At 48.2% G+C, this 12238-nt stretch overlaps 2 protein-coding genes across 4 annotated transcripts in view; both read left to right on the plus strand.

Moving 5' to 3' along the window:
• Positions 1–12238, plus strand: part of ALDOC (aldolase, fructose-bisphosphate C) — a 1020901-nt gene that overhangs the window by 704794 nt on the left and 303869 nt on the right. The gene's annotated exons all lie outside the window — the stretch shown is intronic.
• The window catches only part of PHF12 (PHD finger protein 12), a 42500-nt gene that overhangs the window by 24198 nt on the left and 6064 nt on the right, over positions 1–12238 (plus strand). For all 3 annotated transcript variants that reach the window (XM_082707054.1, XM_082707053.1, XM_082707055.1), the window contains exons 4-9: positions 888–1281; positions 3044–3164; positions 4396–4528; positions 6408–6572; positions 10276–10434; positions 11045–11840. In XM_082707054.1, the coding sequence (XP_082563180.1) occupies positions 888–1281; positions 3044–3164; positions 4396–4528; positions 6408–6572; positions 10276–10434; positions 11045–11840 (1768 nt within the window). The remainder of the gene's footprint in view (positions 1–887; positions 1282–3043; positions 3165–4395; positions 4529–6407; positions 6573–10275; positions 10435–11044; positions 11841–12238) is intronic.

Raw genomic sequence — 12238 nt, forward strand, 5'->3', positions numbered from 1 at the left:
GTCTTACTTTCCAAACAGAGAAATTCCTGCACACCAACCTGAGTCATCTAGGGTCATAAGGAATCATTGGCAGGCAGTACAGGGACAGATCCCAGGTCTCCTGACTGGGGACCAGTGTTAAACCTTCATTTGAGTCCTAGAGGAAAATGTAATACCAGCCATCCAGTCCTACTGAGTAAACATAGTCTTTTTCCATTTCCCCATCATCCCATTTGAAGAAGTGTCTCTTTCAGAGTTCTAGTTAAACTTGAAACATTGAAAGCCACCGGTCTCAGACACTGTGGTGGCTATCTTCCACACACCAGCCGCCGTCCACCTTGTAGTGTAGTTACTTTACATGTTAGCACCCAGCCTCCCTGGACAGGGAGCTATGCTTGCCTATTTTACCTCTTACCTTTGTATTTGCAGACTTTATTTGGAGCAAAATTCTTAAAACCATTCAGAAGGTCAGGATGCTTCAAGGCAAACTACAGTGATGTTGAATCCCTTTATGTTTTTCTCACTGTTCTCACTTAGCCTCACTCTGTTTATTCTCACTGTGGTAACTTTTTATCCCTTTGCCTCTGTGCTTTGTATAGAGATAGTGTGGATCATACGATGACTTAGAGTAAAGGATGTATGAGAAGCGTGTATAATTGTTTCTAACTTTCCCTGCTGTTTGGTGATTCTCTGCTGCTGTAGTTTGTTAGTTTAGTGTAGTTCAGGTGTAGTTTTGTCAACTTGAACAGACAGGTGTGAGACAGGTGTTCCGAGTCTCCAGGCAGAGGAGTCTGACAGGTTAGAAAATTTCATAATTTTGGCTAGTGGCCTAGCAAGGACTTGGTAGTATCCGTTTCTTTCTCTTTTGTGGTACTTGATGTGATGGTCCTGCCTGTTCATTTGCACAGAAACGAGAGCAGAAAAAGGAGCTGGGCCACGTTAATGGACTGGTGGACAAATCCGGCAAACGGACTACATCCCCCAGCAGTGATACTGACTTGTTGGACAGATCAGCCAGCAAAACTGAGCTCAAGGCCATTGCCCATGCCCGGATCCTGGAAAGGAGAGCCAGCCGGCCTGGCACACCCACATCCAATGCCAGCACAGAGACCCCCACTTCTGAGCAGAATGATGTCGACGAGGACATCATTGACGTGGACGAGGAGCCAGTGGCAGCGGAGCCGGACTACGTGCAGCCCCAGCTAAGGCGGCCCTTTGAGCTGCTGATCGCTGCCGCCATGGAGCGGAACCCCACCCAGTTTCAGTTGCCCAATGAACTGACTTGTACCACCGCACTACCAGGTTAGCCAAACTCTTACACCCCACCCGTACCTCACCCCAGCTTCACCAAAGGGCTGCTGTCGGGCTGGAGGGCTGTGCTGCCTGTGGGGTCACTGTGCGCGGAGCTGCCCTCAGGTTCCTGTTCTTCATTCTTCCTGGAAATTTTTTAAGGTTTTAGCTTTTACTCTGCTTATTCAGTTTTTTGTTTTCTGCCCTTCAGTGTATCACCTTTTTAAAAATACAGGTAATATGTTCTCATGGTTTGAAAGCGAAAAAATATACAAAGACTTTAAGTGAAAAATTTCCCTTTTGCCCCGTCTGCCATTTGCCTTGTTCCTACCTTCCGACCCCTCACAGATAACCACTGTTTGGTTCTTGTGTATTTCCTTCTAGAGTTTCTTTGTGCACATACAAGCAGTTATATATAATATGCTCGGTATTTTCCCTCTAACTAGCTTACTTGGCATACTGCTCTACGCCTTTTTTCACTTCACGATATCCTCTAGCAGTCTTTCCATATTAAATGTAGGCATTCCTCAGCTTTTCTTAATGGTTACATATGACCTATTATATAGACATGCCATAATTTATTTAACTGATTTCCTGGTAATGGACATTCCGGTTGTTCCTAATCTTTTGTTGCTATAGATGGTGCTTCAACAAATTTTATAATTATATCATTGTGTACATGTGATTGTATCTGTAGGGTAAATTTCAATTTCTAATGTTTGAATTGCTGGGTTATAACTATGCATTTATGTTTGGTAAGATGTTACTAAATTGCCCTCCATACTTTTTTTTTTTAAATCAAGTCATGTCTTCCACTTGATACCACAAAGCTTCTAGATGTTCCTTTCTTTTTCCCAGAGAAGGTGAAATTGGCAGTCTTAAGAATCCTGGTCAGGGCGCCTGAGTGGCTCAGTGGGTTAAGCCGCTGCCTTCGGCTCAGGTCATGATCTCAGGGTCCTGGGATCGAGTCCCGCATCGGGCTCTCTGCTCAGCAGGGAGCCTGCTTCCCTCTCTCACTCTCTCTGCCTGCCTCTCCATCTACTTGTGATTTCTCTCTGTCAAATAAATAAATAAAATCTTTAAAATTAAAAAAAAAAAAAGAAGAAGAATCCTGGTCAGGGGCCACCTGGGTGGCTCACTTGGTTAACCAGCTACCTTCAGCTCAGGTCATGCGTGATCCCAGGGTCCTGAGATCAAGTTCCACATCGGGCTCCTTGCTCAGCATGGAGCCTGCTTCTCCATCTCCCTCTACCCGCTGCTCCCCCTGCTTGTTCTCTCTCTCTCTCTCAGATGAATAAATAAATAATTAAAATTTAAAAAAAAAAATCCTGGTTGTCAGCAGGTTGTATATGGAATCCTAGCTTTTCTGATTTCTGTTAAAAATGCAGTAAAATTACAGTCTTTTCCTCAGGCACCTCCATCAAACAGTCTTTGTTGACTGACTCGGGCCCTTATATTTCCTTAGGTTACCAGTATCTTTAACAACCCGGGCTTTTGATTGCTTCATATTTGCCAAACATAGAGCTAGTTGTGTTTCTGCCCCAGAACAAATGACCTCTGACCATGGTTCTGATTTTTATCTGTGTTCCTTTCCCTGCTTTCCTATTCTGTTTCTCATTTGAAGCCATCCCAAGGGGTCTCAGAGAGAAACCCATATCTAGGCCATGCCACATGCTTTTTCCTGAGATCTGATCTTTCACATACTGTTGTTTCTGTGTCCCAGACTAGGAACTCAACATCCAGGAAAGCTCAGCTCCATCAATTTCTCTTCTAGGTTCTAGCAAGAGGAGAAGAAAGGAGGAAACCACAGGGAAAAACGTTAAAAAGACACAGCACGAGTTAGATCACAATGGTCTTGTTCCCCTACCAGTCAAAGTCTGCTTCACATGCAACAGGTATTTTTCTTCCATCCTAAGGACTCTTCTCCATAGTCAGCAAATGATATTTTTTCTCTCTCCTGTATCCTCTTCCAAACCCTCTCTGTTAAATGTAGACAACCCGTATTCTGATGGTGTGAGTACAGAGACTGGCTGACCGACTAACCAGAGCCTTGACTGTCTTAACAAATTCCCTGAAGTACCTGAGACTGTGTTTACAGAAACTTGGGTGAGAGGAGTTGGACTTAAACAGAAGCAGGAGATACTTAAACTAGCTAAGAGGAGCAGCTCTGGCCAGCAGAGACACAGGTCCCTGGAAAAGGCAGATAATTTTTTAAATCACCAAAGGTGAATTTAAAGGTAGTTCAAGTGTCCATGTAGCTAGTATGCATCAGACTGGATGACTTCCAAACGCCTCCAGGATTCCCCAGTTGTAGCTTTCCTGAGACACTGGTTTCCTTCAAATAGGATCTCCTCAGTGACAGGAACCTGCTGCTTCAATTACTGAAGCCGGACTTTGTGGCTTGGGTGTCTTAGAAGGGCAGGATAGCAGGAGAAAATAGCTATCAAAAAGAAATGTGCCAAAGGGAAAAAAAGAAATGTTCCACAACAAAAGCTGTAGGAAACTAGATAGTAGAGCAGTAGAACTCAGCCAGGCCCAGGCCGAGGCTCCCATGCATCTCAGAAACCTGAGGAGAATCGTGGTTACAAGTCAGAGTTGGTGTTTGCTGAAGCTCCTCCCTTAAACCATGCATACAGTAATATGTTACAAAATCCTTCCCCAGCACACGGATCTCTGTGTGTCATTTTTGCTGAGTGCTTCGTGCAGAAGAGACGTCTTTTCTTGCTTTAGTGTAAGACTCTAGAAACATGGCTAGAGATTTTTTTTTTTAATGAGGTAGAAGTTAACTTTCTTTTAAGGAGTAGAAAGATCTGAGCAGAGTTGGCCGTCTTCCCCTTGTGGGTACTGAGCATTGATCGTTCCTGCTCTGACAGCCACTGTAGCTGTACTCCAAATAAACATTCCCTTCCCCACAAGACACATTCCTCTGAAAAGAGAGAATAATGGAGAGCCTGGTGGCAGCCCCGAACTTCATCCATCTTCCTGATCGTGAGTGGAACTGATCACTGGGGGAGGAGGCTCTGGGAGAACGTAGTGAGGGTTAAGGAGGAGAGGCTGTTCCACAGTGCAGAGTTGGTTTGAATTTCCCAACTTGCCACAGAAATGGCCTACAACTCTTTTTTGCAGGAGCTGCCGTGTGGCCCCTCTCATCCAGTGTGACTATTGCCCCCTCCTGTTCCACATGGACTGCCTCGAGCCACCGCTCACTGCCATGCCCCTGGGCAGATGGATGTGTCCGAATCACATCGAACATGTGGTGGTAAGTATAGCGTCGCCCCTTCAGTTCTCTTTGGGCACAGCTGGAACGTGTGGACTGATTCAGTAGAAAGCATAGTAGGGTCAGGTTTGTACCAGAGTTCACCATAATCTCGCAGATACTGGGTTCTGTAGACCGTCCTCTTCAGGTTTGATTATTTTGAAATGCCTCAGCTGTGCATTTTGCCTTTCCCTGCAATGCCTTGTTTTAGCTATACAGGCAGACTTGGTTGTTTATGTATAATTTCTTCCACAGTGAATTAAGCAGCTGATGTTACAGCTCTAAAAGGGGAGTATGTTAGATCCAACTTATGGGAATAAATGCTCTTGTAGTAGTTGCTTCCATATTTTCCTGCCTCTTATTTTTAGAGGAAACAAAATAAGAAACTCTAAAACATTTATTCTTCTATCCTAGGAATTATCACAGGCAGTCAACTCCCAGTAACTCAGGAGAGTTGAAGAATTGGCATGGGTCACAGCCAGTCAGCTAGTGACCAAACCCTAATGTGTTTTGGGCACCACATGAATCTCTTTCCTTTCTCTAGTTTTTGACACCCACCTTGTCATGGTACATAATAGATATTCGTCGAATGAATGAATGGTGTGAGGGTCCTTCTGTCTTCTCTCCCAGGAGTCTCGGGTGCAGTTTCCAGATGCTTCCTGGGGCTCAAACAGAACTCTAGTTTGCTGTCTCCAAAAGAGGCTTAAGCTTAGTTCCTTTCCTGCTAGGCACTAAGAACAGTCATTTACAAGGTTGAATGGGTGAGGGCTTCTGAAGAGCAGCTCCCTCAGAAGAGCAGCCTTTCAGATTAAAAAGAGATTATCGCTTAAGACACTGTCTCTCAGATGGTAATAACCATGGAATGTCTTGTGACACTCAGCGTGACCGTGTGCTCCTCGCGTTGCACTGAGGGACCGTAGTTAGAGACTTGTACGCGTGTTGCTTCGGCCTCTTCATTCGGCTGACGCTGCTCAGGGCTCAGCTAGGAGGATGCTTCTCTCTGAGCCGCCGTTATGAGTGTTTCATTTTGCCTCCTGCTGAACTGGAAAAAAAGCAACCATGAGTGGTATGGCCAAATACGAATCTTAAAAAGCAGCTTTCCTACAGATGAAAAATTAATTAGGTAATTTTTTTATTAGCCATTTAGGGGTTCTTCCTACTTGACTAATTAGGAAGCTGTGGTGCAGATCTTTTCTTTTGAGTTACAGTGTAGTGGACCAGACGTGGAAGCGGAAAGGTGGCTCAGAATTTGTATGCCTTCTGTGTGCCGCTGCATCAGCTTCGTTCTTCCCTCCCTTTGGCCTCTTGAGAGCAGTCCCAGTTTCCCACCTCTTGTAGAGCAGGACTGTGGGAGCCAAGTGGGCTTGCTGCTACTCCGTGTTATGTTGAAAAAGGACTAGGGCAGGGTGCATGGGCGTTCTGGTGCTGATCCCTGCTGTCAGCCACACTCCTGTATAGGAAACTGTCCTGCTTCCTGTGGGCAAGAGTGCCTTCTAGAAAGGGAGTCTGGGTCTTGAGGGCCAAGGCCTGCATCTCCACTGAAACCTGTGCTCTGTTAGGGTATGCTGACAAAAGGTGTGAGCTGTCAGAGGCTGAATTTGAAGGGCATTTCTTGGCTAATTTCCTATTTCCTGTCCCCCTCAAGCCTCTCTAGGGAATAGAACATACCAGCTTTCCCTGGCTAGACCAGGCAGAGCGGAGGGAGGACGTCTTACCCATGATCCCCTGGCCTTCTGATAGGAGGGTTGCTATAATACCAGCTCTTGATAGAAGAAGCCTGTGTGGCCAAGAGCTTCTATTTTTCAAACCTAGAGAATAGAGGTCATTGGGAAGGGGATGCCTTTTGAGGTTCATTGCGAGAGTGTGTCTCCTTTGTCCCTAGCTGAACCAGAAGAATATGACGTTGAGCAATCGGTGCCAGGTGTTTGACCGTTTCCAGGACACCATTTCACAGCACGTGGTCAAAGTGGACTTCCTGAACCGAATCCATAAGAAGCACCCTCCTAACCGCCGTGTGCTCCAGTCAGTCAAAAGAAGAAGCTTGAAGGTGAGTCCCAGCCTGGTGCAGGCAGGATGGTGGGCTCTGATTGTTTTCGGGGAACAGACAGGATCATGGGCCTAAATTTATAGATAGGGAGACTGAAGCCCCGACTTTTGTCTCTGGTGTCTCAACAAGTGGTGAATATGACCATACATTTTCATGTTTGAGGATGGAGATCAGGACTACCAAGGCCAAGCCCCAAATTCTACGAGTCTCCCGTTCTGAGGATCAGTGCTCTTTAGCCCCTTCTGCCAAACAGTTGTGCTCTGCCTCTGCTACCCTCATGGGGCACTCATGCTCTCTGTTCCTGGGAGATGACCCCCGTCCCAGAGCTGCCTGGTAGGGTGAAGGCGGTGGTGATGAAGCAGAGGACCACCTGTCCCGGCTGAGGAACTTAAGAGGAGAATGACTAAAGGAGAGTTAAAACAGTTTTTCCAGGATGCTGGTAATATATCATGAATACCCCCAAATTGTGGCCTTGGCTGTAATATTACCTAATATTCATATGCACTTGACAGTTGCTAAAGTGTGTCCACAGGGGCGTCTGGGTGGCTCAAATGGTTAAGCGTCTGCCCTCAGCCTGGGTCACAATCCCAGAGGCCTGGGATTGAGCCCCTCATCAGGTTTCCTGCTCAGTGGGGAGCCTCCTTCTTCCTCTCCCTCTGCCATTCCCTCCACTTGTGCTCTCTGCTTCTCTCTTCTCTGTCAGATAAATTAAAGCTTTTTAAAAATAAAGTGTGGGGGCACATGGATGGCTCAGTCATTAAGTATCTGCCTTCAGCTCAGGTGGTGGCCCCAAGGTCCTGGGATTGAGCCCCACATCGGGCTCCCTGCTCAGTAGGAGGCCTGCTTCTCCCTCTCCTACTCCCCCTGCTTGTGTTTCCTCTCTCACTGTCTGTCTCTCTCTCTCTCAAATTAAAAAAAAAAAAAAAAAAACTTAAAAAAATAATAAATAAAATGTGTCTACAGAGATCAACAGGGGGAAAAAAATCCCTTTGTTGAAAAGCATTTGGGGGTGTTGAGGCTGTTTTCATAAACTAGTCAGTTCCCTCATTTAACCTGGAGAGCCCAGCACTGTATACACAAACATAGGGGTGAATTTTATCTTCTGAGAAATCCCACAGATGGTGCTCCATGCCAGTGGAGATCAGCAGTTCTCAAATAGGGCCACTTGGTGGCATCCTCGCTTTAACGCACTCACACCACTCCCATCACTTGGCAGTGGATGTCAGCATCAGCAAGATGCTAACTGTTGGAAATTGTATGACAATCTCTTAACCATGTAAATATTTACACTTCAGTGCAAACACCAGTTTCCAAAATTAAATGAAGGTGTTTTCAGTTGGGGGTATTATAGAGGTGGCATGACTCATACTTTAGTGAAATAGATTTAAAAGAGATCTGAACTGTAGATTAGGAAGAGAACCTGATGACTAAAATGAACAGGTCAAGAAGCCTTGATAAAATCCTGCTGTTTGGGGCACCTGGGTAGCTCAATGGGTTAAAGCCTCTGCCTTTGGCTCAGGTCATGGTTCCAGGGTCCTGGGAATGAGCCCCGCTTTGGGCTCTCTGCTCCACAGGGAGCCTGCTTCCTCCCCTCTCTCTCTGCCTGCCTCTCTGCCTGCTTGTGATCTCTGCCTGTCAAATAAATAAATAGAATCTTTAAGGGGGGGGGGGCGCCTGGGTGGCTCAGTGGGTTAATCCTCTGCCTTTGGCTCAGGTCATGATCTCAGGGTCCTGGGATCCAGCCCCACATCGGGCTCTCTGCTCGGCAAGGGGCCTGCTTCCTCCTCTCTGCCTCCTCTCTGCCTGTGTCTCTGCCTACTTGTGATCTCTGTCTGTCAAATAAATAAAAAAAAAAAGAAGAAGAAGAAGAATTGCACACTTAGGGGCACCTGGGTGGCTCATTTGGTTAAGCCACTGCCTTTGGCTCAGGTCATAATCCCGGTGTCCCAGGATCAACTCTAGCATCAGGCTCCCAGCTCCACGGGAGTCTGCTTCTTCTGACCTTCTCCCCTCATGCACGTGCACGCGCGCTCTCTCTCTCTCAAATAAAATCTGTTAAAAAAAAAAAAAAAGGATCGGACACTTAACCAATTGAGCCACCCAGGCACCCCCTCCCCTTCTATAAAGGGTTCCCTGTTCTTGAGGAAAATCCAAGGCCATGAATTTTCTGAGAAGCATTTTGTACTTAGACAATCTGGGAGCGGATTGAGGACTGTGGCCAAGGACTGCTCAGCTCTGTCCTGGAACATCTCTATCATTGACTGAGCAGTGCAGCAAAATCAGCTTAAGAACTTTGTAGTTTTGCTGGGGATTCATCTTCCTGCTACGTCTTCACTCTTCACCAGGGGACAACCTTAGATTTGCATACCATTCCATTCCTCCGCCTTCCATTCCTGGATGACCTCAGACAAGCCCCTGGCACCGGCCATCAATATTAATGGTGCTGACTCTTAATTCCACTTGCCTTGCCTTTCTCCTCATATCCAGAGTTATGTCTGCCTACCCATCCCACGGGCATTTCAGTCTCAACTTGCCCAAGACCAAAAGTCTTCTGCCTCCAAATCTGCTCTTCCTCTTGTATTTCTTGTTTCTACAGTAAATAACCACAGTTTCCACCCAGCCTCTCAAACCAGAATGCTGGAAACCATTTTCAGCTCTTCTCCCCTTATCCTCCATAAGGACTTGGTCATCTGTCCTCCAAATGTTTTCCAAATCGACCAAGTGCTTCCACATCTCTGTGCCATGTATGCTGCTCCACTGCCCTCAGTTCCCCTTCCTCTGCCTGGAAGTTCTCAACTTAACAAGGCTCAGATCAAATACTGCCTTCCTGTAAAATCTTTCCTAATCCCAAATTCCTGTGCCCCCCGACCCAGACAAAAATGAGCACTCTTCCTCTATGTTTTTTATAGTTCCTTAGCCATGCCTCTATCCTAGGACTCATTGTGCTGTGTTGTAATGTTTCTGTGTTTATCTCCCCAAGTAGACTGTGTGCTCCTTGAGAGCAGAGCTTAAGTTTTATTAGTCTCTGGATCTCTAGGACTTGGGACAGTACCTAGACTCAGGAGGTGCCCAGTAAATACTGGTCGGATGTATGAATGACTCTTTGCTTGTGGTGTGGCTCTTTCATTCTTACGTGGTATGATTCAGAATGTGTCTTCTGTCTTTGTACAACAAAGAGGTCTTTAGCTGTTTGATTAGTCTTGAATGAATGGCTGAAGAAAACTGACCTTGACTGAGTGCTTGTCACAGGCCAGGCCTCATGCCGAGCATTTCCACTGTGAACGTGACCTCCTTCAACTTCTTGCCTGTCAGATACTGCTCACTCCCCTCCCAAACTTGATGCCGAGCAGTGGGAGCCTAGAGTACTGCTGTGAGTCTGTGTCCAGAGTCAGTCTTACACTTCTTAGGCCAAAGCAGTGGTTTCTGCCCTCTGTGGGCCTTAGACTTTGCTGAAGAAGTTGGGGGGGTGGTGGCAGCATGTGCCTGCTGTCTCCATTTCTGTGCCTTCTCAGGCTGACGAGTGTGTGTCTGAGGCACAGAGCAGTTGCAGCCCACGGATCCTCCTTGTCCTAGTGGACCCCAGAGTGCATGATGGTCCCATGGGCATTGGCTCCACCAGCAGAAAAAACGCAGTCGGGGCAGAATCCGCTGGACTTGTTGACGCCATCTCCCTCTCCTTCCTCCTCCTGTCTATCCTAAACAGGTTCCTGATGCTATCAAATCCCAGTACCAGTTTCCACCCCCTCTCATTGCACCTGCGGCCATTCGGGACGGGGAGCTGATCTGCAATGGGATCCCTGAGGAATCGCAGACGCACCTTTTGAACTCTGAGCACTTAGCCACCCAGGCAGAGCAGCAAGAGGTGAGTGAAGGCAGGGCCGGGATCCTGCAGCCAGTCTTCCTTCCATCGCACCACAGCTGTTACTGGAAGTAGCCTCAGTGCCATCCCCATCCCCATCTTCTGCAACCCCACCCACCCCTCCCCCATCCCCCAAGAGTTGACTATTCCGGAGAGAACTTCTGGCCAATATTCTGAGGCAAATAGAAGAAGTACAGAGTCAACCAGTCTGCTTCTCTCCGTTGGCCCCCTGCTGTGCTGCAAGACGGGCACATCCGTCTCGTAGAAAGCGCAGTAGACCCCCAGAGAGGTCAGGTGGTAGTGCTGAGCGCACAGCAGTGGCTTAGGGTACCTGCCGCCTCTTGGTTCGTGAGGTGAGCCTTAGGGGCAGAGCCCGAACGGGAACCCCAAGCTCTGCTGACCAGGGTGTTGCCTGCTGAGTGCACCAACAAGTCTCACTTGGGACTGGAAGTGGAATCCTGTCGGAAGTCCAGCACACCTTTTCTGGGCATTCGCGATGGGACCTCGGAAACGGCGCTTATCGGCTCTGCTCTAGCCCTGGCCACTGGGGCAGGAAGGACCAGCGCCTCCCAGGCCTCTCACCCTCCTCTCCTCTCCTCTCCTTCCGTTGCAGTGGCTCTGTAGTGTTGTTGCGCTCCAGTGCAGCATATTGAAACATTTATCTGCTAAGCAGATGCCTTCGCATTGGGACTCTGAACAGACAGAGAAGGCTGATATTAAGCCTGTTATTGTGACTGACAGCTCAATCACCACCTCCCTGCAAACAGCTGACAAGGCACCTACACCTTCCCACTGCCCCTTGTCCTGCCCCTCAGGGATTAGCACCCAGAATTCCCTGAGCTGCTCTCCACCCCACCAGCCCCCAGCCCTAGAGGACATCAGCTGCAGTTCTTGTGCGGAAAAATCCAAGAAAGCCCCCTGCGGGACTGCCAACGGGCCAGTGAGCACAGAGGTGAAAGCCAATGGCCCACACCTCTACAGCAGCCCCACTGATTCCACGGACCCCCGGCGACTTCCAGGCGCCAACACCCCCTTACCAGGCCTCTCCCACCGGCAAGGCTGGCCCCGGCCCCTCACGCCACCAGCGGCTGGGGGGCTTCAGAACCACACCGTCGGCATCATTGTGAAGACAGAGAATGCCACTGGCCCCAGCTCTTGCCCCCAGAGGAGTTTGGTTCCTGTCCCAAGCCTGCCCCCTTCCATTCCCAGCTCTTGTGCCAGCATCGAGAACACCAGCACTTTGCAAAGAAAGACTGTCCAATCACAGATAGGACCTCCGTTGACAGATTCAAGGCCACTGGGCTCACCCCCAAATGCCACCCGGGTGCTCACTCCCCCTCAAGCAGCAGGAGATGGTATCTTGGCCACAGGAGCCAACCAACGATTCTGCTCACCAGCGCCATCATCAGGTGAGTGCTGCTCAGCCTTGGGGTAATTTTGGATCCAGTCCTTTCTTGCTCCTCCTGGCAGTTAAACTTCAAAAAACACTTGTATTCCTGTGAATATTTCAGAGGACTTTGGTCTCTCTCTTACTTGCCCTCCCCACATTTAGGTGGTAGAGGGGAAGGCATGCTTTAACTTGTCCCCGTTTTATTGGTGGGATTGCTTTGGCTCTGAAAGTTCAGTGATTTCCTCCAGGTAACCTACCAAGTCAATGGCAGGATTGGAACTAAAGCCAGGTCTCCTGACTCCCCTTCCCACACCTCTCAGGCCTAGTCTTCTGCCTGTTCTTGTTCTGTCTCCTTAGAGGAAGGCAGCATGCTCTGTTCAGCTACTGTGGTCAGCTGGAGATTCTAGGCAGTGGCCT

The sequence above is a fragment of the Mustela nivalis genome (assembly GCF_964662115.1).
Source record: "Mustela nivalis genome assembly, chromosome: 17".
NCBI classification, from domain to species: domain Eukaryota; kingdom Metazoa; phylum Chordata; class Mammalia; order Carnivora; family Mustelidae; genus Mustela; species Mustela nivalis.